General features: G+C 43.0%; 1 protein-coding gene across 1 annotated transcript in view; it reads right to left on the bottom strand.

Annotated features, from left to right (window-relative positions):
- LOC143961245 (venom factor-like) overlaps positions 1-23224 on the bottom strand; it is a 122013-nt gene that overhangs the window by 35347 nt on the left and 63442 nt on the right. Inside the window, exons 21-28 of the mRNA XM_077470480.1 lie at positions 20898-21110; positions 19816-19882; positions 16383-16469; positions 13444-13647; positions 10225-10300; positions 9428-9587; positions 7468-7566; positions 3503-3653 (exon numbers count right to left, since the gene is read on the bottom strand). Of these exons, the coding sequence (XP_077326606.1) occupies positions 3503-3653; positions 7468-7566; positions 9428-9587; positions 10225-10300; positions 13444-13647; positions 16383-16469; positions 19816-19882; positions 20898-21110 (1057 nt within the window). The remainder of the gene's footprint in view (positions 1-3502; positions 3654-7467; positions 7567-9427; positions 9588-10224; positions 10301-13443; positions 13648-16382; positions 16470-19815; positions 19883-20897; positions 21111-23224) is intronic.

Raw genomic sequence — 23224 nt, 5'->3', positions numbered from 1 at the left:
AAGTTCATAGCCAGTAGCCAATAGCTGCCCTAGCGTCGGTTTTAGTCCGTCGGAATAGCATACACACAAGCAAATTTTTCGGTAGGAACTGGGTCCGGCGGAGTTCCGTCGGAAAAATTTGAAGCATGTTCCATTTTCTAAAGTCTGTCAGACTTTTGCGAATCAAAAGTCCGTTGCAGCCCACACACGATCGAATAGTCTGACGGAATCATTCCGTCGGACTTTAGATGTTGAAAAGTCCGCTCGTGTGTACGGGGCTTTACAGTCTTTAGATATAGCGTATGTCCAAATATGTTGAATAAAGACACCTCCGTGATCCACAATTACATGTGAGGAACCACCACCATATGGAAAGCCGCTTACCAGAGGGCCAACCCACACCAGCATTCAGCTATAACCCAGCCACGGTCTCTGTTATCTGAATGGAAAACCCCGGTAATGTCTCTCAGATATTGCAGGATGTTAGGCTCTCCTGTGCTGCCACTTCCAGTAATGTCTGACTGAAGGTGGTCTGTAGTAGTCCCCATGTTATCCTCACACCAGGTTTACAGAAAATGGCTTGCCAAATACAAACCCAGTCTCTTGATCTCTTGATTTCAGTTTACAATGTATGGAGGTCTCAACCACAGCCCTTGACATTATCAAAGGGCTAAGTCTGTTCAGTATTTGTAATGGTAGAGAAGACTATCAGAGACTGCAGACATTCTAGATGGTCACAAACAGCTGACATGCCACAGATTAGGTTGGACATTGCAGAAGACAATGAATGATACCTAAGACATGTTGCAAGAAGCTAGTAGAGGTCACTTTTTACCCCTTTACAAATCAATGTGTAGGCGAGGCCTATATTGGATACCTGTTTGGGAGGAATCACTCTCACAATGTGTATAATGCACCAATGCCCTTTATATAAGTCTTGAGAAAATTTGTTGAAGAGACAGATAAACCAGTCTTTGGCACTAATATACACCAAGTAACACAGTCTAAGCCCCGTACACACGGTCGGAAATTCCGACAACAAAATCCGTCTGATTTTTTCTGACGGATTTTATCTGAAACTGGTGTTTCATACACACGGTCGGACAAAGTTGTGGGAAAATCAGATCGTTCTGAACGTGATGACGTTCGTTCCTTACAACGGGACTACATTGCAGCTAGTAGCCAATAGATTTGGTCTCATAATTTGATCTGAGCATGCGTGGCACTTTGTCAGATCGGAAATCTCTACAAACGATCTGAAAAAGTCTGATCGGATTTTGCTCTCAAATTTTTTCCGTCGGAAATTCCGACAGAAAAAGTCCGATAGGGCCCAGACACGATCAGATTTTCCGACAATATAATCCGATCGGACCTTTTCCGTCTGAATTTCCGGCTGTGTGTACGGGGGCTAAGTATTTAACCAAAAAATATTATTAGAGGACAGATTCAGTTAATGTGGGTAGTGTCCCTTCATGGGATGAGAAGGAGCCTGCCCTGAGCTATTCCTTCTCAACTGGAACCTCTCCTGCCGAAGTCACTTTAGAGTTCTGTGTCCAATCAGACTGCTTTTCTTTTTCAAGGCATTGTGCAGAATCTCTAAGGGACCATTCCCTTATAAGGCACCCCTTCCCATGCAACAATGGCATTATTCCACCTACAGGGGTTAAGGCAAACTGCACTTGCCTGCAAATGTTCCCATCTTCACAGCAGACTGTTGGGGTCCAAGGGCTGCACAACATATACCAAAGGGCCAAATGTTTGGCACCAGGGTTCAAAATTATTTTTAATCCCCTTATTCTGCTCAGAAAATCTGCCTCTCCAAGTGCTCCCACAATTTCCTCAGTTTTACCAAAATTGGGAGCTGTAATTTCAGAGCTCACATTCAACGCCATCTGCTAGTGAAATCTGATTCAGGTATGGCATACAATGACTTCAGTTCACCATTCACTGTGGGGAACAATGCAAAAGCCAATGTGCTGGATTGCGAATGGAAATGGCAGCACAGAATAACTTTTTGTGACTTTACTAAACTCATCCAAATCAGAATGACACAAAAGAGAAATCATTTGATTGGGAACACAGTTTGGTAAAATGCCAATAGTAGAATGTGTCTGTCATGCAGTATATCACTTTTATTAGAAGTAACTTGAGCCAATTACCATGTGTTGGGTATTAACCAAATTGGACAGTCAGCAACAATAATAGTACTGAATTGTCAGCCACACAGACCAACACCTCTTCCATGTGAGTCAATCCACAGAGTGCCCATATGTAAAGTTTCTGGTCTGGTGCCCAACATATGCAAGCCGGGTGATCAGCAGAGACAGGTACCCCAGCTGTTATGCCCAAGTGCCTGTTGCTAAGCCCAGCAGTGGGATAGGCACTGCCCCTTTAAAAACAATAGGTACAAACAGTCATCCCTCTTCCACACCAGTAGTGTACCACCAACATCATCAGAAGAGGAAGAGAGCGGTTAGAAGGAACCGGCTGATAGAGATTAGCCAGACCACTGACAAGGTACTGTTTACTAGGAAGCTCAAAGCAAAATACTGCATCAATCACAGACAGCAGGCCACACAGGAAATCCCAAAAGAGAGATAAACAACATCCCCTAAAGTGGTTGTAAGCCTCTAAAATGAAAAATGAACAAAGCATATCCTTCTATAGTGTGCACTAGCCTCAATCCAAAGCACCTAGTGTGATTTCTGTCTGCTGTCTCTTCCCTCTGCTATTTGAATGAGTCACATTTGACTAGAGTTGCCACCATTTCTTCAAGCCAAACCCGAACACTTTAGCGGCCTGAGACACCTTTGGGTGCCCCAAGGAGAGTAGTAATGTGGTGAGCATAGTGTGCTGCAGCAAATGGTAAGTGTAGAGAGATTACTCTTCCCGACATCATCACCCTGCCCTCCAGTGATGCCAAACCTGCCACCAGACGGCTGCTGCAGCTCTCGGATGGCAACAGATTTGTGTGTGACTATCTTAGCTACTTGGGGAGCCACAGCCTGAAACCTAGACACATGATTCAAAACCCAAACTGTCCGGGTGAATTCCATACAGGTGGCAACCCTACATCTGACAGGTTATGCTGACACCATAGAATCCCAGTGGATGGCCCAGGTTCCCCTCTAGCACACAGAAGCTGGTTTACAGCCTCAGGTCTGCATGTTTCCCTTTGAGACTGTACTTTTACATTCAGCTCTCTGCTCTGTACTATGCAATGTGTGATGTCAGATCCCCACCCCCTGCCTGCTGTAGCTCAGAAATACTGTGTAAAACATGTGCTTTAGAAGGCCATATATGGGCTGCAGATAAACAGGTACAACTTATGTAGGATCATTTGTCCCATCTTTGTTTATCACCTGAGGCTAGTCACTTCATTGGGTAAATGTAAGGCTTAACAACCACTTTGCATATCCATTGCTAGGCAATTTGGATGACTTGCAGTTTGAATGATTTTGTGTAGATGAAAAGTCTCAAAGTGTATGTACAAGATTATGTGACATGCTATATGTCTCTGTACCTTTTGACACAGACATCAATTTTGCTGAATTGTCGATGGATCCAGCCTTTGCAAGGGCATATGTGGCAATTGCAACAGTATATGGTTTTTCCAGATTTGGATACTGGCCCAGCAGGAAGCTGGCTGCATTATCAATACTAAGCTTTAGGTTCTATGAAAAAAAAAAGGAAAGAAAGAGTAAAAGGTTAATGCAGTTGAGCTCAAGATGCTAGGGCATAGTTGCAGGATATGAGGAGGGTGCAATGGTTCCTGAGCCCATGAAATTCCTTACCTCTCATAACTGGCATTCCTCCCTTAATTTCCACTGTGTGTTCACATACCATTCCATACTAAAGAAGCAGGTCTATTGTTATGCTGGGTGGATTTCAGGAAAGCACTTTTATACTATAGATCTTTTTATACCCAATACTTTATTTATTATGGTTAGTATAGAAACCACTTCAATACTTTCCTCCCTTCCTGCCCAGACCAATTTTCAGCATCCCGCGCTGTTGCACTTTGAATGACCATTGCGTGGACATGCAACACTGCACCCAAACAACATTTGTATCAAATACGATCACCACTGTTTTTTTTTTTGCATTACAAATACAAAAAAAAAAGTTTTCTTTGTTTCTGTTACAAAACGTTGTAAATAAGTGTGTCTCCTCCTTCACTGATAGGCACTGATGAGGCTGCACTGACAGGCACTGATGAGGCAGTACTGATTGGCACTGATGAGGCGGCACTTGTATGCAGCACTGTTGGGCACTGATAGGCGGCACTGATATGCAGCACTGATGGACACTGATAGGTGGCACTGGTGGGCACTGATAGATGGCACTGTTAGGCAGCACTGATCAGGAGACACTGGCAGGCATCACTGATGGGCACTGAGTGCCATCCTTATTGGGCATTGATTATCATCCCTAGTTGTCCTGGGTGGGCATCCATGATGGTCCTGGGTGGGCATCCTCGATGGGTCTGCACTGATAATCAATGCGCTGATTATCAGCACAGACCCCCTTTGTCAGGAGAGCAGCCGTTCAGCTCTCCTCTGTGCTAGCCTGTCAGTGCGAGTGGAGGAAAAGTCAACTGATCTTCCTATTCACACTGTGATTGGACACAGCTGATTATGTGGTAAAGAGTCTGCGTCAGAGGCTCTTTACCAAGATCGGAGATGCGGTGTGTCAGACTGACACACTACACCAACGTTTGCGCGATGCACGACCCTGCGGGAGCGCGCTAACGCCTCATTCTGCTGCACATCATATGACGCCCAGTCAGGATAACTGAACCACTTTCCAACCATCATTCTGCATACAGCGGGCAGGAAGTGGTTAACCACTTGCCGCCCGCCCTATAGCAAATAGACGGCGGCAAAGTGGTTTCATAATCCTGACTGGACGTCATATGACGTGATCAGGATTATGAGCCGCTGCGCGCCCCCGGGGGCGCGCATCACGGCGATCGTTGTTGCGGGGTGTCAGTATGACACCCGGCAACTACGATCTCGATAAAGAGTCTCCGACGGAGACTCTTTACCACGTGATCAGCCGTGTCTAATCACGGCTGATCACAGTGTAAATAGGAAAAGCCGGTGATCGGCTTTTCCTCACTCGCGTCTGTCAGACGCGAGTAGAGGAGAGCTGATCGGCTGCTCCTCTGACAGGGGGGTCTGTGCTGATCGATTATCAGCACAGCCCCCCCGAGGATGCCCACACTGGACTACCAGGGACACCACCAGACCACCAGGGATGCCAAGGTATGCCACCCTAGACCACCAGGGATTGCAGTCAGTGCCACAATGGATGCCAATCAGTGCCCATAATGGATGCCAATCAGTGCCCACAATGGGCATCACTGATTGGCATGCATTATTGATTGGCACTGATTGGCATCCATTAGTACAATATATTATAATACAATGCCGCCTATCAGTTCCCATCTGTGCCGCCTATCAGTGCCTACCCATGCCCACCTGTGCCGCCTACCCATGCCCACCTGTGCCGCCTACCCATGCCCACCTGTGCCGCCTACCCATGCCCACCTGTGCCGCCTAACCCATGCCCACCTGTGCCACCTATCCATGCCCATCCATGCCAATCCGTGCCAATTTGTGCCACCTATCAGTGCCCATCCGTGTCGCCCATCAGTGTCACCCATCAGTGCCACATATCGGTGTCCATCAATGCCACCTCATCAGTGCCACTTCATTGGTGCCACCTCATCGGTGCCCATCAGTGCCGCCTTATCATTGCCCATCAGTGTAACCCCATCAGTGCCCATCAGTGAAGGAGAAAACGTACTTATTTGCAAAGTTTTGAAACTGAAACAAAAAAAAACATTTTTTTTTTCAAAATTTTTGGTATTTTTTTATTTGTTTAGCAAAAAATAAAAACCGCAGAGGTGATCAAATACCACCAAAAGAAAGCTCTATTTGTGGGAAAAAAATGATAAAAATTTCATTTGGGTACAGTGTAGCATGACCGCGCAATTGTCATTCAAAGTGCGACAGCGCTGAAAGCTCAAAATTGGTCTGGGCAGGAAGGTGTTTAAGTGCCCGGTATTGAAGTGGTTAAAATATATTGTTTTATAGGTAAACTTGAAATGGGGATTTTGCATTCTTGTTTTTGCCCAGCAGTTGGGCCATTAGGCCCCTTTCACACGGGAAGGATCAGTAATGATCTGCTCCATGATGATCCGCTTGCTCAGCGGGGATCGCTCCGTTGTCCCCGCTGAGCCGGCGGATAAAAGGGCGGTCCCTGCACACTGTGTCAGCTCTCCGCTCTCCTCTATGGGGGATCGGATGAACACAGACCGTCTGTCCGTGTTCATCCGATCCACTCTGCAGACAGATAGAAAAATAGGATTTTCCACCATCTGCAGAATCGGACAATAGCGGAGGCGGACGATATCGGGTGTCTGTGGATGTTCATCCGCAGACACCTGCTATCCCATAGTAACACATGTATGTCCGTATTTCATCTGCAAATGGATGGATGAAATACGGACATAATGTCCGCATGTGTGAAAGGGGACTTAGGGTCATAGGTTTTGCTGTCCATCCTTATCTGTTTTGCTGAAAAATCTGTTGTTTACAGAGCTCAATAGCCCAGGCCGACAGTGCATCCACAATGGATGCATGTACAGTCTGTGCCTAGGTAATAAGACGAATATAAGGATGAAAGCTGGAGACCATGTACCTTTAAAAACAGGGCAGCAGTAGCAGACCTCTGTGTTTCTGTCCTCACAGGTTTTCTTTAAAGCTACAGGTGTTATTTGATCCTGTCTTTAATACTCTTTAATACTTAGAGTATAACTGACCAATAGCAATCACTATATTCTCAAAACCCTTTCCATACACTGAACCCCCCCCCCCCATTCCAATATACTGACTCATTAGGTAGTTGAGCCAGAATTAGAATGACATCCCCAGAGCTTGAATCATTAAATAAAAAATCAGTATTGGCAACCTTCGTATTGCTGTTATCACAAGTGCCCTTTGCTACATTAGAATTTGTGTCTCCATCTAAGGCTACATTTACACAGATGCCCAGAAGCGGATAGTTTGTGGCTTCTGGAGGCAGCAACATTCAGTGCCATTGCCATATACAAACTGGGTGATTAGTTGCGGCCAGTTGGTGTGAGGCCAGAACTACACAGAAACGTGACCATGGGCACACTCTGTCTGTGTCCAGGGTTAGTTGGAGGCCTAAATACACTGATTTTTGCTGGCGGCACTCATTCTGAAAAAGTTCAGTATAGGAGAACGGCAGACAGAACAGAAGCCTTTGGAATAACATTTGAATAAGGGTTGAAAAGGATCTTTAGATGTTACGTCTATGCTTCCTACTGAGTGCTATGTATAGATAAATGGATACTAGCTATGTCTTCTAAAGTATAATATCCTTTCCAGGTGCTGGATTCTCATTCAACGTCAGTTGTGAGTTGAACAGTGTCAGTTGTATGGCTAGTTTACTTACATTCACATGTGCATTGCAGGCCTCTTCACTCTCCAACATTGCAATCAGAACAAAGGCTGTGAGAGCAACATCTGGTTCTTTGGATCCTTTAAGTCCACCCTATGAGAGGAAAGAACGGAAGAATATATGAAAAGCCATGTCGGAGCCTTGCATTTTTCACTGGCAGGTAATGAGGAACACAGATCTTAGTCTAGGATCTTCGCCAATACATAATGTTGAATATTGGATTTTGGATTGGGTAAAATAATTGAAAACAGTTCATGATATTTCTTCCAAAGCCATAAATTAAGAAGAACATCACTTTTCCATAATTAGGCGAGGACTAGGTTGGACTTTAACATTAAAGTGTATGTCAAGCCAAAATAAAAATAAAAATTAACTGGACTGATTCTTTAATTAATGAAGTCATCTCACTATTCATCCAATGTGTTTCTTCAGTTCAGAGTGTCAGAAACATACCCCACCATTTTTAGCCAAACTGGTAACCCAGCCACCTTAATCCAATCACCAAAGAATGTGTCAAAGCATAAGCTCCAAGAATAAGGTGGGAGGTGTAAAAATTGGGAATTCACTCTATTCTGCACACATAATCCAAACCCCATGCTGTCACAAAAATCTTTGATAGTTTTTTTTTTCTGTTCTAGTTGCCTAATGATGTAATTTGCCATCAAATTGTAAAGTAGGCAGGGGTTTTCTTAGAGAATAGGTGTAGGAACTCACCCCTCCAAGTAACCGCTTGTCATACATAAGTAGAATAACATAAGGAGTCTTCAGTAACCTCTTTTATTTTACTTATTCTCCTCTGTATTTTTCTCATCTTTCTCACATCACTGTGTGAAGTGGAGGGCAAGCCGCGCAGCCATTAATTTGTCACTGAAATCAGGCCACTGAGCCACCGACCCACCGGAAAACTCCCTGTAGTCCCGATGGCCAGTACATGCCTGTATAAGGTTATACAGGCACTTCTCTACTACTCCAGCAATCATGATCCTCAGCTCCACAGTATGATGACATATAGAAAAAGCAGAAAGGAAGATCCAGTAGTGTAGATCGTTTAACCAAGCTTTTATTAAAATAAATATCAAACTCGCATTTCAAAAGTGAAAAATCAGCAGCATAAACTGAGCAGTATAACCTGGCATTCACAGCTCCGTCCTGCTCCGCCTAGTGTGATTAAACCCAGTGAGGTCCATCGAAGCAGGAGAGAGGCCATCCACAGGGGGGTGAAGGGCACTGAGGTGGATTGCTGAAGAATTCACTTGTATGTGGGATTGCACAGTCACTAGAATATGGAATCTTCTGATGGAATTTATTAATGGACTATGCACTAATGTACTTTATGAAAGTTAAGTTTACACCTTATATTTAGATGTTTATGAATTTTCACTGATTTATGAATTTTGGGATCGTATTTTCTGATTAATTTAGATTTGCTTATTTGCACAACTGAAACTATGAGGTTGATTTACTAAAGGCAAATACTGTGCACTACAAGTGCACTTGGAAGTTCAGTTGCTCTAGATCTGAGAGTAGGATCTGAAATGAGGAAAAGGTCTGCTGATTTCTATCATCCAATCATGTGCAAGCAAAAATGCTGTTTTTTATTTTCCTTGCATGTCCATCTCAGATCTACAGCGACTGTACTACCAAGTGCACTTGTAGTGCACAGTAGATTTGCCTTTCGTAAATCAAACCCTTTTAGTTATTTAATGGAAAGATATTGCTACACCGGTTAAAAGTATATGATCTTTTTTGCATTTGCACAGATGGTTATATGCATATAGTGTAAGCTGCTTTCTTTTATTGTATACATTTTTTTATCCGCGTATTGCTGTGTAGAGAACACATTTATTGAGCACTCTGTATGGTAGAGATATAATAGTGAGGTGTGTTACTAGCACAGGAAATCTTTTATTTATTTATATTTTTATTTATTTATATAAGTTTAATAGGTACTTACTAACATCTCCTGATGAACTACTGGAGCATCTTCTTTGAACAAACCGTCTGGTTTTTGTTTCTCCAGGATTAGCCACTTGATGGCACCACATAGGACATTAACTTCTATGTCCATCAAAGGGCGGGCCATGGCAAAAACTTTGGCCACATATGCTGTCAGCCTGTGTAGAAAAAGTAATCATGAACCAAGAAGATGAAAGGAAAAATAATCATGAATGAAGTAGAAGCATTACAAGTTATGATAAACCAAGCAGAGCCAAGGCAATCATCATGAACGAAGATGAGACCAAACAAGTCATCGGAGAAAGGGCAAGCAATCATGAACCAAACAAAGGCAGCGCAATCATCAGAAACTGAGTAGAAGCAGGACAAGTTATCAAGAGCCAAGAAAAGGCAGGGCAAATTAGTAAGAACCAAGCAGAGGCAAGAGAAATCATAAACCAAGCAAAGACAGGGCAAGTCATCATTAACCAAGGAAACAATACAGCTAATCATGAACCAAGAAGAAGAAGAAGAAGAGCAAGTCATTAAGTAAACCAAGTGGAGGAAGAAAAAAAAAAAACACCATGAAGAGATAGGGCATCATAAACCAACAAGAGACAGTAATCATGAACCAAACAGAAGCAGGACAAGTCATTAAGAACCATTCAGTGATAGTACATGTGATAATAAAACAAGCAGAGACAGCACAAGTCATCATGTGCAAAAGAAGAGGAAGAACAGTAAAACATATCAGAAATAAGAAGAGAATTATGCTATGACACATCGGTATTGTATCTTAGTATAGATTTAATTTACCATGTGCTGGCAGGTCTGTTCACGAAAGCCGCATAGGAATTGTCTGTTTTGCGGTAAACAAGTTGCTGCACATAACCTGAAATGAACAAGATGTTAGAACGGCTATTATAAAAAATATATATATCCCGATCTAATTTCCTTTCTTTAAAGCAGACCTTCACTGAAGGTGAAATTGTCTTTTGAGGTGCCTGTAGACATTAGATTACTTTTTTGTACAGGTGAAAAACAAGTGTCTATGAGGCAACATACAACAACAGTGAATGAACATTCCCAAAGAACAAAATCAGGAAGGTCAAAAAAAACCTCCTGATTGCTATTATTTTTCTCAGTGACATAACTGTCTAAAGAAAAGATGAACTAACACCGAATGACCTTCCTACTCCTCAGTCCCTGCTATACCTACCTCAGGGTCAGTGCCCATGCAGGCAGTCCAGCAGTCCACAGATTTGAAATTCCCACTCTTTTTCCTCCTCTCTGTGCAATGCTTCCGGGACTAACCAGATTGATTGATTGATCAGCACCTGCATAGTGGATTTCTCTGGTTTGGAAGTGCTGCCCAGATAAGATGGGGGATGTCAAACCAGCTGCATGTGCTTTGATAGCTCAAAACCCCATAAGTACAGCAGGAAATTGGGGAATGGGGAGGTTGTACAGTGTTAGTTCACCTTTTTTTCTGAAAAGGTACTGTAAACTAACATTTTAAGGCCGATGCACTGTTCTCTGTTGCCCTTAACGGTAGAACTACAGTCCTCTTTTTTTGGGAAGACACTGTAACACAGATAGACTGTGAGGCAGTTGGCTGCTGTTCTACTTCAAGGGTGCCAAAGGACTAGCATGAACATACAGTAGTTATACAGTCCTTTTGAAAAGGACACAGTAATATCAATTTGAAGGCGATGATGTCATGAAATGGCATGAAGAGTAGTAAATATAAGGTGTGAATATGCGCCTAGTTAAAGATTTGTACTATATGATCACATTTTTGTATATACAGTACAGACCAAAAGTTTGGACACACCTTCTCATTCAAAGAGTTTTCTTTATTTTCATTACTATGAAAATTGTAGATTCACACTGAAGGCAACAAAACTATGAATTAACACATGTCCAATTATATACTGAACAAAGAAGTGTGAAACAACTGAAAATATGTCTTATATTCTAAGTTCTTCAAAGTAGCCACCCTTTGCTTTGATTACTGCTCCGCACACTCTTGGCATTCTGTTGATGAGCTTCAAGAGGTAGTCACCCGAAAAAGCAGCTAAGTAAAGAAAAACGAGTGGCCATCATTACTTTAAGAAATGAAGGTCAGTCAGTCTGAACAATTGGGAAAACTTTGAAAGTGTCCCCAAGTGCAGTGGCAAAAACCATCAAGCACTACAAAGAAACTGGCTCACATGACGACCGCCCCAGGAAAGGAAGACCAAGAGTCACCTCTGCTGCGGACGATAAGTTCATCCGAGTCACCAGCCTCAGAAATTGCAGGTTAACAGCAGCTCAGATTAGAGAACAGGTCAATGCCACACAGAGTTCTAGCAGCAGACACATCTCTAGAACAACTGTTAAGAGGAGACTGTGTGAATCAGGCCTTCATAGTAAAATAACTGCTAGGAAACCACTGCTGAGGACAGGCAACAAGCAGAAGAGACTTGTTTGGGCTAAAGAACACAAGGAATGGACATTAGACCAGTGGAAATCTGTGCTTTGGTCTGATGAGTACAAGTTTGAGATCTTTGGTTCCAACCACCGTGTTTTTGTGCGACGCAGAAGAGGTGAACGGATGGACTCTACATGCCCGGTTCCCACCGTGAAGCATGGAGGAGGTGTGATGGTGTTAGGGTGCTTTGCTGGTGACACTGTTGGGGATTTATTCAAAATTGAAGGCATACTGAACCAGCATGGCTACCACAGCATCTTGCAGCGGCATGCTATTCCATCCGGTTTGCGTTTAGTTGGACCATCATTTATTTTTCAACAGGACAATGAGCCCAAACACACCTCCAGGCTGTGTAAGGGCTATTTGACCAAGAAGGAGAGTGATGGGGTGCTGCGCCAGAGGACCTGGCCTCCACAGTCACCGGACCTGAACCCAATCGAGATGGTTTGGGGTGTGCTGGACAGCAGAGTGAAGGCAAAAGGGCCAACAAGTGCTAAGCATCTCTGGGAACTCCTTCAAGACTGTTGGAAAGCCATTTCAGGTGACTACCTCTTGAAGCTCATCAACAAAATGCCAAGAGTGTGCGGAGCAGTAATCAAAGCAAAAGGTGACTACTTTGAAGAACCTAGAATATAAGACATATTTTCAGTTGTTTCACACTTTTTTGTTCAGTATATAATTGGACATGTGTTAATTCATAGTTTTGATGCCTTCAGTGTGAATCTACAATTTTCATAGTCATGAAAATAAAGAAAACTCTTTGAATGAGAAGGTGTGTCCAAACTTTTGGTCTGTACTGTACCTGATTATCCGACTTTGAGTTTGTTGGTGATCCCATTCCAAAACCATTTGCATTATTAGTCCCTCCAAACCAATGCAGCCATAACAGCCTGCACTCTTTTTGTCTCCCACAACATTTTGCAGTGTGTTTTGGGAATGTATGCCCATTCAGTCAAAAATACATTTGTATAGTCAAGTATTTATTTTGGACGAGAAGACGTGGCTTGTCAGTTGCATTTTACTTCATCCCAGAGGTGTTCAGTAGGGTTGATATCAGCTCAGTGTGGATGGCAGCTGAGTTTCTCTAAATCAAACTGGTCATACCATCTCTTTATGGAGCTGGTTTTGAGCACAGGAACACAGTAATGCTAAAACAGAAAAGGGCATCCCCAAACTGTTATTTGGCAGCACATGGAGGGATGTCCACACACTTTTGGTCATATAGTATAACAGCAGTCCCCAGTGAGATCCTTGTGGAGACATTGATCTAGTGGTTTCATGACAATAAAGTGTACTTGTATTGTATAATGTATACATGGAGGCTACCAAAGGTCTTTCCCCTTTCTAGTGAATAAAATGTCACTAATGTAGCTGCTTTGGAAAAAAATATATTGTATTTGTGCAAAGAACAGTTATTATAGTTAACTAAAAATTCTATATTTTCCAATCAATGATGGAATAACATCTTCAAAAAAGTACAATTGGGGGGGCATTAGCTTCACATAGACCTACTCTATCTGCCTGGAGATCAAGTTCACAAACTGCACACATTTGTCACTTACCTGTTCTGATGTTCTTGATGGCTTCCTCTCTTCGGTTAGCACCTATTCGCTCCCACTGTTCAGTAGCATCCAGGTAGATTGTCGCAATCACACTAGGTGTCATGGTAATCATGTTCTGCTCTCCACAACCACGTGGCGTAACAATTAATGGAGTGAGATTGGAACCATCTATGGCATCTTCCACCATTTGAGTGATTGGAGTCCCTAAGTTAAAATGATAAAGTTCTTGAAATTAGTAATTTTTTTTACACACAAAATGCATACATACAGTATTTCACATAAGTGAGTACATCCCTCACATTTTTGTAAATATTTTATTATATCTTTTCATGTGACAACTCTAAAGAAATGGCACTTTGCTACAATGTAAAGTAATGAGTGTACAGCTTGTATAACCATGTAACTTTGCTGTCCCTTCAAAATAACTCAACACACAGCCATTAATGTCTAAACCGCTGCCAACAAAAGTGAGTACACCCCTAAGTGAAAATGTCCAAATTGGGCCCAATTAGCCCTTTTGCCTCCCCGGTGTCATGTGACTCATTAGTGTTACAAGGTCTCAGGTGTGAATGGGGAGCAGGTGTGTTCAATTTGATGTTATTGCGCTCACTCTCTCATTCTGGTCACTGGAAGTTCAACATGGCAGCTCATGGCAAAGAACTCTCTGAGGATCTGAAAAAAATAATTGTTGCTCTACATAAAGATGGCTCAGGCTATAAAAAGATTGCCAAGACCCTTAAATTGAGCTGCAGCACAGTGGCCAAGATCATACAGTGATTTAACAGGACAGGTTCCACTCAGAACTGGCCTTACCATGGTCGACCAAAGAAGTTGCGTGCACATGCTCAGCATCTTATCCAGGTTGTCTTTGGGAAATAGACATATGAGTGCTGCCAGCATTGCTGCCAAGGTTGAAGGGGTGGATGGTTCAGCCTGTCAGTGCTCAGACCACAAACTGCATCAAATTGGCCTGTATGGCTGTCTACCCAAAAGGAAGCTTCTTCTAAAGATGCTGTGCAAGAAAGCCCACAAACAGTTTGCTGAAGACAAGCAGACTAAGGACACGGTGTCAAGCATGTGTGTTATAGTCTGGGGCTGCATGAGTGCTTCCGGCACTGGGGTGCTACAGTTCATTGAGGGAACCATGAATGCCAACAAGTACCGTGACATACTGAAGCAGAGCATGATCCCCTCCCTTCGGGGACTGGGCCGCAGGGCAGTATTCCAACATAACAACCCCAAACACACCTCCAAGATGACCACTGCCTTGCTAAAGAAGCTGAGGGTAAAGGTGATGAACTGTCTATCTCCAGACCTAAGCCCTATTGAGCATCAGTGGGTCATCCTCAAATCCAAGGTGGAGGAGCGCAAGGTCTCTAACATCCACCAGCTTTGTGATGTCATCATGAGAGAGTGGAATAGGACTCCAGTGGCAACCTGTGAAGCTCTGGTGAACTCAATTCCCAAAAGGGTTAAGGCAGTGTTGGAAAATAATGGTTGCCACAGACAATATTGATACTTTTGGCTCAATTTGGACATTTTCACTTAGGGGTGTACTCACTTTTGTTGCCAGCAGTTTAGACATTAAGAGCCCTTTCACACTGGGGAGAGGGCCGCATTAGCACTAAAGCACCCCTCATTTTAGCAGTGCTTTAGCTCTATTTAAGAGGTGCTTTGGGCAGCTATCGGGGTGCTTTTAACTGCTGCTGGTGGGGGAAGAAAGGATTAAAGCCATCCGTGTTGTGGTAATTTCCGAAAAACTAATTTCAGGCACGTCCAATAGGCAGGGGCAGCTTAGGAGCACTGTATACACCACTCCCAAACCACCCCAAAGATGCTGGGGCATGTCCTAGGGGACAGGAAGCCAACTTCCCCCCTTCTAGGCTCTTGGAATCTGCACCAGAAATAAAGGTGGCTGAAGGTGAATGCTTGACCAACTGTTTCCTGCCATAGACCCTTGTCTATGGTAGCTTACCTGGGTTTCAGTAAACGATATGTGATTGGCACACGCCACTTGATCTTCTCTTGCCTATAATCCAGAGTGGATTCCACCTTATTTTTTTGGCCTGCATTTCCTCTGCTGGACCTGGCATCATGAGGCTAAAGGTGAACTGTCTTTATTTGTAACCTAGTCACTGATTAAGAATACTGGAAGTGTCTTGGTCCAGGGCTTAAGGAAGCCGTTCGGGCAGTGTCTGTTTGCAAGGCCCTTGTTTCCGGTGAAAGAGCATTGGCCTGTAGGTAAAACTAAACCCAGAAACTTTAGGTGTTCTGTAACGGACTGGTCCTAGAAAATTATACAGGAGAGGACGATTGGCCAGCTTGGGTAAGCCAAATACTTGTACTTTCAGGCTGAATGCTCTTTTTCCACCATAGATGTCAAGATTCAAGCAGTTTGGACTCTTCTTAAGGTGGCACTTTCAGGGCCCTTGTTTCTGGTGAAAGAGCATTCACCTGTAGGTAAAACTAAGGCAGAAACTTTAGGCGTTCTCCACCTGTACCGGACTGGACCCTATCTGCATGCTTGCAGGTTAGATTTTCCCTTTTATCTTCAACCTGTCCTAGAAAATTAAACAGCAGAGGACAATTGGCCAGCCTGGGCAAGCTAAATACTTGTGCTTTCAGGCTGAATGCTCTTTGCAAATTGTTGGCCTTTTTTGTTTATTTAGCAAAAAATAAAAAAACCCAGTGGTGATTACATACCACCAAAAGAAAGCTCTATCTGTCTCCAAAAAATTATAAAACTGTAATTTGAGTACAATGTTGCACGATCACGCAAATGTTATTCAAATTGGTCTTGGCAAGAAGAGGGTGAAAGTGTCCTGTATTGAAGTGGTTAAACAACCAAACCGTTCTTGAACAAGGAACCTGAGGTAGTTTGCATTATCTATGCATCTTTTTCTTTCATTTGTATTATTATTATTATTTTATTTTTTTACCTTGAACTGTTACAATAGTTTCAACTTCTGTACGAGGCACAATATTTTTCTCCTTTAATGGATCAATCACCTCCTTCTGGACCCCATCTGTGAACAACAACCACAAAGGGTTTAAAAAAGGCAGGTCAAGATAGTGAAGAACCCAACACTCAACATACTACATACTACATGAAAATAACAACAGAGTTTAAAAAAAAAATCACTAAAGAGATAAATAATATATATAATACCATCACCTTAAAACTTTAAAAACATAATTTTGTTCCTTAAAAAAGAAATATGGAATAAACAAGTATTGTATTGGTAGGGCATGGATTTGATCTGTTATATTGCCCTTGGTTGGCTACTAGATGCCTCTGTAACATTAGAGTGAGATTCTGCTTGGGAGATGCTTTGGTTAGGTGCCAGCCTTGCCCCTGCTAAGAGAGGGGTACCCTGGGTAAGGTTTTATTAGAAAAATGGAGAGCTGGCTGGGAAGTTGGTTGCCATGAGGAAAGTGTTTACTGGTTGTCTCTGTGGGTGGACTGGACCAAATCAGCATTAAGGTAGTTGGATTTTATTCATTTAGCTTCCCCTTAAGGGGGAAGCCTGAAAATGCATTTTTGGGAATACTTCTATCTCCCTGTCATGGACTGTTGGACTCTAGGACACCCCTTCTTTGAGTAAGGGCCCTCTCATCTCTCCTCTCATGCTACATCTCTCTGAACTATGGTGGACTATTTGTAACTTAAGCAGAGTGTTGCCACCTTTAAGGGGTGGCTGAAGTATATGAATATCTTTGCTTCTATTGATTCAGTAAACTGTTAAAAGGCATTCCTGGAGTGGAATCCCCCTTCTCCGAAGCTCTATATCGTGATATCTCCTTGAAAGTAAACTTGTGTCAAAAGGACCACAAGCCAAAGTGGGGTCTGTTGGTATAAGGCCTGAAACAGGTATACAAAGGACTGTTAGCAGGTACTGTCTAAGCCATTATGGGTCACCCTGCAGATGTCCCCACATGTAAGGGAGTGTAGGTTAGGTCCCCTGTAAAGGGGCCCTTTAGTCTGGTCAGAAATGGATTAAAGAGAGGATATGCTTCCCCACTACACAACATTCCTGGCGTATTTTGTCCCATGTATGTGCAGTAATCCAGCATTAAACCACTCCACAAAAAACAAACTATAAAACCCCCATCACAGTCAAAACTCATCCATTAGGATGTTATCCCCATAACCAAAGTACAGTACCACCTCAAACTACTTTGACCCATAGGATGGTCACATACACAGAGGTTGTTTAATGTAACTTCTGTGGTATAGCTAGCAATAATTTTATTAGTATTAAAAAAAATACAAAGAGAAAATGAAGTACAGTAAATCGATGAAGAAAATTCCAGAGGATCACCACTGATCACAGTCCATAAACAGTTTATGAAACAGATAATCAGGGGGGAGAACATGTTTGAACATGTTCTCCCACAAATGAACTTCGCACACTGAGAATCCTCATTGACTGACACAGAAACTGACACTTTATGAAGCTACGATCTGAGCGCTTCACTGGCGATCTGAGTCAGAATTCACCCTCCCTCGATTCACCAGCTCAGAGGTGAAGAATCGGGGAGTGAAGAGAGAATCCGGGGGGGGGGGTCACAGGGGGAAGAATGAAGATTATAAACTTCCTTCTAACTCGATCAGACCCCCAATGCAGTAACCATGCCCCCCTGTCATATTCATGTGTATATAACAACCTTATAACAACCTTCTCAACCCCCTACAGTCTGGCTTCCGCCCACAACATTCTACTGAAACTGCCCTACTAAAACTCGCCAATGACCTACTAACTGCTAAAACCAATGGGCACTACTCAGTACTCATACTTTTAGACCTCTCTGCTGCCTTTGACACAGTTGACCACCTGCTCCTCCTCAGCAAATTACACTCCCTTGACCTCCATGATGCTGCTTTATCCTGTTTCTCCTCCTACCTATCTGAGCGCACTTTCAGTGTCACTTACAAATCCATCTCCTCCACTCCACCTCCTCTTTCTGTATGGGTACCCCAAGGCTCTGTTCTTGGGCCTCTCCTATTCTCACTCTATACCTCCTCTCATGGCTTACAATACCACCTCTATGCCGACGACACCCTGATCTATCTCTCCGATCCTCAACTCACCCCCTCGATCTCCTCACAGATCTCAAACTTACTGAATGACATATCGCTATGGATGTCACACCACTTCCTCAAACTCAATCTTTCTAAAACTGAGTTTGTTATATTTCCTCCTTCACGGTCCCCCCCTGTGACTTCACCATTAATATCAACAACACAACCATTGGTCCCTCCACACATGCCAGGGACCTGGGTGTAATCCTTGACTCTGACCTCTCCTTCAGCCCCCATATCCAATCACTGGTTAAATCCTGCCGCCTTCACCTCTGCAACATCTCCAGAATTCGACCCTTCCTGACTAATGACACCACATAGCGACTTATTCACTCCTTGATTAATTTCCGCCTTGACTAATGCAACTGGCCTACCCTTAAGCAGACTATCCTTCTTCAGTCTATTATGAATTTTGCTGCTAGACTAATACACCTCACTAACCAATCCCTGACTGCTGCTCCTCTCTGCCAATCCCTTCACTGACTCCCCCTACCCAACTGTGTAAAATTCAAAATGCTAACCATAACATACAAGGCCATTCAGAACATTGCCCCCATCTACATCACCAACCTCATCTGCAGATATCACCCAAATTGCCCCCTCCGCTCCTCCCAGGACCTCGTGCTCTCTAGTTCCCTTGTTGTTTCCTCCCATGCTCGCCTTCAGTACTTCTCCAGAGCCTCTCCCATCCTCTGGAACTCACTGCCCCAGTATAGCCAATCAGCCCCTACCCTGTCCACCTATATATATATATATATATATATATATATATATATATATATATATATATATATATAGTATATATGTATATATATTACGTAGAGGGACTCTTTATTTTATTAGCATTAACCACACTGTCTGTCCGTGTACTGAGCAGTGATAATTTATCACTGCTAAATAAACTGACATCTCTGTGTTTCTGTGAATTTTTGGTACTGTAATCTCGTAAGGTCTCACGAGATTCCAGTATCAGCGGTCAGTTCTTCACTGTTTGAAGCGTTTGTAGATCGCTTCACTCCTCCAAATGAGAAGCAATCTACAAAGCTTCATAAACTGGCATTCAGAGGAGAATGATCTCCTCTGAGAATGGCGGAGAATGAAGCAGTGAAATTTTTTCACTGCTTCATAAACAGACACCATAGTGGGCTATACTGTATTCTTTGTGTCTACTCTTTTTTGTGCCCGGAGTTTAGCTCTTATATTTACATAGAACATTCTCTGCACATTTTCCTTATTTTGTATAGCACTAAAAGGAACATAGACAATCCATGCCCTTAGAAAGGACTTACCTTGCCCTTTCTTTTGTGGTTCCAGAATCACTGTTTTGACATTTTTTGTAAGACGAACTCCTTCTGGCTGAAAGAAATTTTAACAGCAACAAATTAGTTGAGTTCCTAATAACCAAGGTCAAATCAAAACATTAAAGCATGAGAATTTGCCACCTTTTGCAATGTGAGTGTGGAGTTTTGGATAAAATGGATGGAATTTCTATTGAGTTGCATTTTTTATGTTAAAGCGGACCTTTAAATATACCCCCAAAAACAATGTCTGTGCACATGGCTCCAGCCTTGCCCTCTCCCACCATTCCACCATTGAATATATATTTTTGTAATTGCGCTCTTATTTGCTCACCTAGGCAAGAATGACATTGTGCACACAAGCGCAGTTGTGCAGAAAGTCTCTGGCCAGTCTTCTGGAACTTCACACGCATATTTTCCCTTTACATATGTGAGAAGCTGGTGCAGTTAGGGAGAACAAAGACCTCTGTTTTATCTAAGCATGCATGCAAAAGTCGGTACATACACAGATGTGCTGCAAGACTGCCAGGTCCCAAAGGCAAGAGATTCAAAAATGGTGGCACTGATGAAGTGGGGCAGAGCTTTCTTTATGTTCTCCTCTTCAAGTTCCCACATTACTTGCTTGTTGTGCCATATTTTTATGCATAAAACAATTTCTGTAATTGGACATTGCTAGTGCTTGGACATTTGTGTACAGACACACTGGATTTATGGCTAGGATGTAAAAAAGTGGGAGGCGGCACAGCAGGAGACGGTAAGTAAGCATCTGCAGAAGGCAATGGTGTTGATATGATGGAGATGGTCTTAGAATTTCTATTTTCAAGCAAATTGCATCCAAGCAGTCCACATTGCAAAACTGCAGTGAAAGTAAAATTCATAATTTTGGAGGAAAAAAAATATTTGCCTGAATCACTCTGCCCATACCCGTTCAAGATAATATACTATAGTTAATGTTCCTATATTAGCCAGAATTTTTCTATACATGGCCAGATTTGACCTATGGATGGATGGAACTACTTAGAAATCCTCTCCTGAATTTTCAAGGCACTTAAATCATCTAAACCCATACTTACCACAACCTTTAGCTTTTTCTTGATACCATCAGACAAAAATTGTTGATAGACTGCAGCTTTCACTTCTACGTCATGCAGACCGAGAGAAAGTGGTACAATGATAAAAGGAACAGCAAAGGAAGAATGGGGTTCAATAAAAATGTCTCTGCGGTATTTCACTTTGGATGTAGACAGACTGCAGAATTCTGGGTTGTGAGTAAATTCCACTTTCACCTGAAACAAATCAGCATTGCAATCTAGATGTTAAAGCTGAACTCCAAGTGATCACCTTAATACTTTGATGAAATACATATACACAATCTTGTTTTTTATTTCTGTCCATCCAGTTCTATGCTCTGCCTCCCAGCACTGTCAGATGATGACACCACTTTTATTGTTATACTGGATTCACACTTAGACATTTTTAGTGCTTTTTGCATTTTGCAGATTTGCACTACAGAACACGTTTCATAGGAAACCATGTTTAATGGACTGTAGTGCAAATCTGTAAAATGCAAAAAGCATTAAAAATGCATAGGTGTGAATCCAGCCTTACAGGAGGAGACAGCGTATTTCATCATCCAACTGGAATGTTGGGTTCAGGAGGCACCAGTGACAACTGTGCCAAGTTGTACAACTTCCAAACAGTCCACATACATTTATTTGGCTGTTTGCCTGGAGCTTAGTATTCCAATATTATGTATTTAGTAGAGGTTAAGCTGCACTACTAAATTAATTTTGCCTGTCAGATGTACCCCTGGAACATGTTCTACTGGTGGAAATGTATACTTTATGGTTATGGTTTATAGTTTAGGTCAAATGCCTTACTATACGACATAAATAAAAAGCAAGCAGAAAAGCATTGGATGATTATTGTTCACATAAAATGGTATACATAGTTCTAGTTGGGTTCCTATGAATGTTAGATGCAAAGAGTTTTTTTGCCCATGTTGACATTGCCCTGATCAAATCCTGCATGCAAGATTTAGATTGGTGCAGACAAATGCACAAGAAAAATGTGTGATATAAACCATAAGGCTCAGTACACCCTTCCTTACCAGTTGTCAGCAAAAGCTGATGTAGCTTCCCTGCCTTAGGCTGGCTATATTTAATTTTTGGCTTTGCTGTACTTAGCTGAGCAGCAACGTATTTTCCATATCTGGCAAGGTCTATCTCAAAGCCCAGTGGTTGAAAAAGCTTCCAGAAAGAGTAGGAGGGTTAGCCACTGGGTTATGAATATTTATCTGACATCAGTCAATACCTGGGAGGGAGATCTAAAAAGTGTGGCTGGGAAGAAGATAAATGTTTGGGAGGATCTAATCAGAGTATCTCCCTTCTGGGGCCTCTGCCCCTGGGGGGCAGTCTGTGTTTCTGAAGAGATGTTGCCTTTAGGCCTTGGCATGTATTTGGCTGGGGAGGAACTTGGACTTAACAAAACTTACTGGAAGACACTGCCTGTGAAAGCTTGGCTGGAAGAAGGACACCTTTCACTGAAGAGTGTCACAGGGAAGCCGATTGCAAGCTGCCTCTGGACATTGTGAGTAGGACCCTGCCTTGAGTTCCACGTGTGCCTGTGCTTTGAAGGTTAGATGACAGAGGTTGCTAAAAGGACTGTGGCTACTCTTACAGAGTCTGAGATTAGATGGCTGTCCCCCTACCTCCAGGAATACTTAAGGCTGCTATTAAAGGACTTTGCTTGAAAATCTGTCCTTCTGTATCTGCTTGTATTTTGTAATATCCTGCAGTCTCATCCCTCTACCCACCTGTGTTCAAGTACTGTTATAAACCTTCAAAAAGACACCCCAAGATTAAGCCTGAAAATTTTCAGTGTGCTCTGGAACTAGTACCTGGGCAGGCAGCCTCTGGATAGATAAGGAAGACCTGGCTTATTTCCAGTGGCCTCTCTGGGGGTAAGTGCTACACTCAACACAATTCCCTACGTGTCTTGTGAGGTTCCATTCACATGGCCATATAGGGCCATACTGTCAGGGACATGGCGGTCACGGTACTGGCAATGTCGCCCTGAACACTCATGGTCACCCACAGAGAGTCCCAAGACTTGCACATACTGGTGCACATCAGCGCACATCAGTGCACATTGGCACATACTGATGCGCATCTGCACACATCGGTGCATGCTGATGCACATCGGCGCTCATTGGCGCATACTCGTGCACATCAACGCGCATTGGCGCACAGTGATGCGCATCGACGCACAAGTATGCGCAATACTGCGCGTGCGCGACGGCGCACATCTGCCGTGACTAACGCTGGCGCCAGTGGCCCTATTTAAACCAGCCTGCAACTACAGTACCTTGCTGGATTATCTCCTCAGCTGCCTTGTGTAC

The sequence above is a fragment of the Lithobates pipiens genome, unplaced genomic scaffold, assembly GCF_037356315.1.
Source record: "Lithobates pipiens isolate NorthernLeopardFrog02 unplaced genomic scaffold, aLitPip1_a1.2 Scaffold_8, whole genome shotgun sequence".
Taxonomy (NCBI): Eukaryota; Metazoa; Chordata; class Amphibia; order Anura; family Ranidae; genus Lithobates; species Lithobates pipiens.
This window is presented reverse-complemented; position numbering and strand designations above follow the sequence as displayed.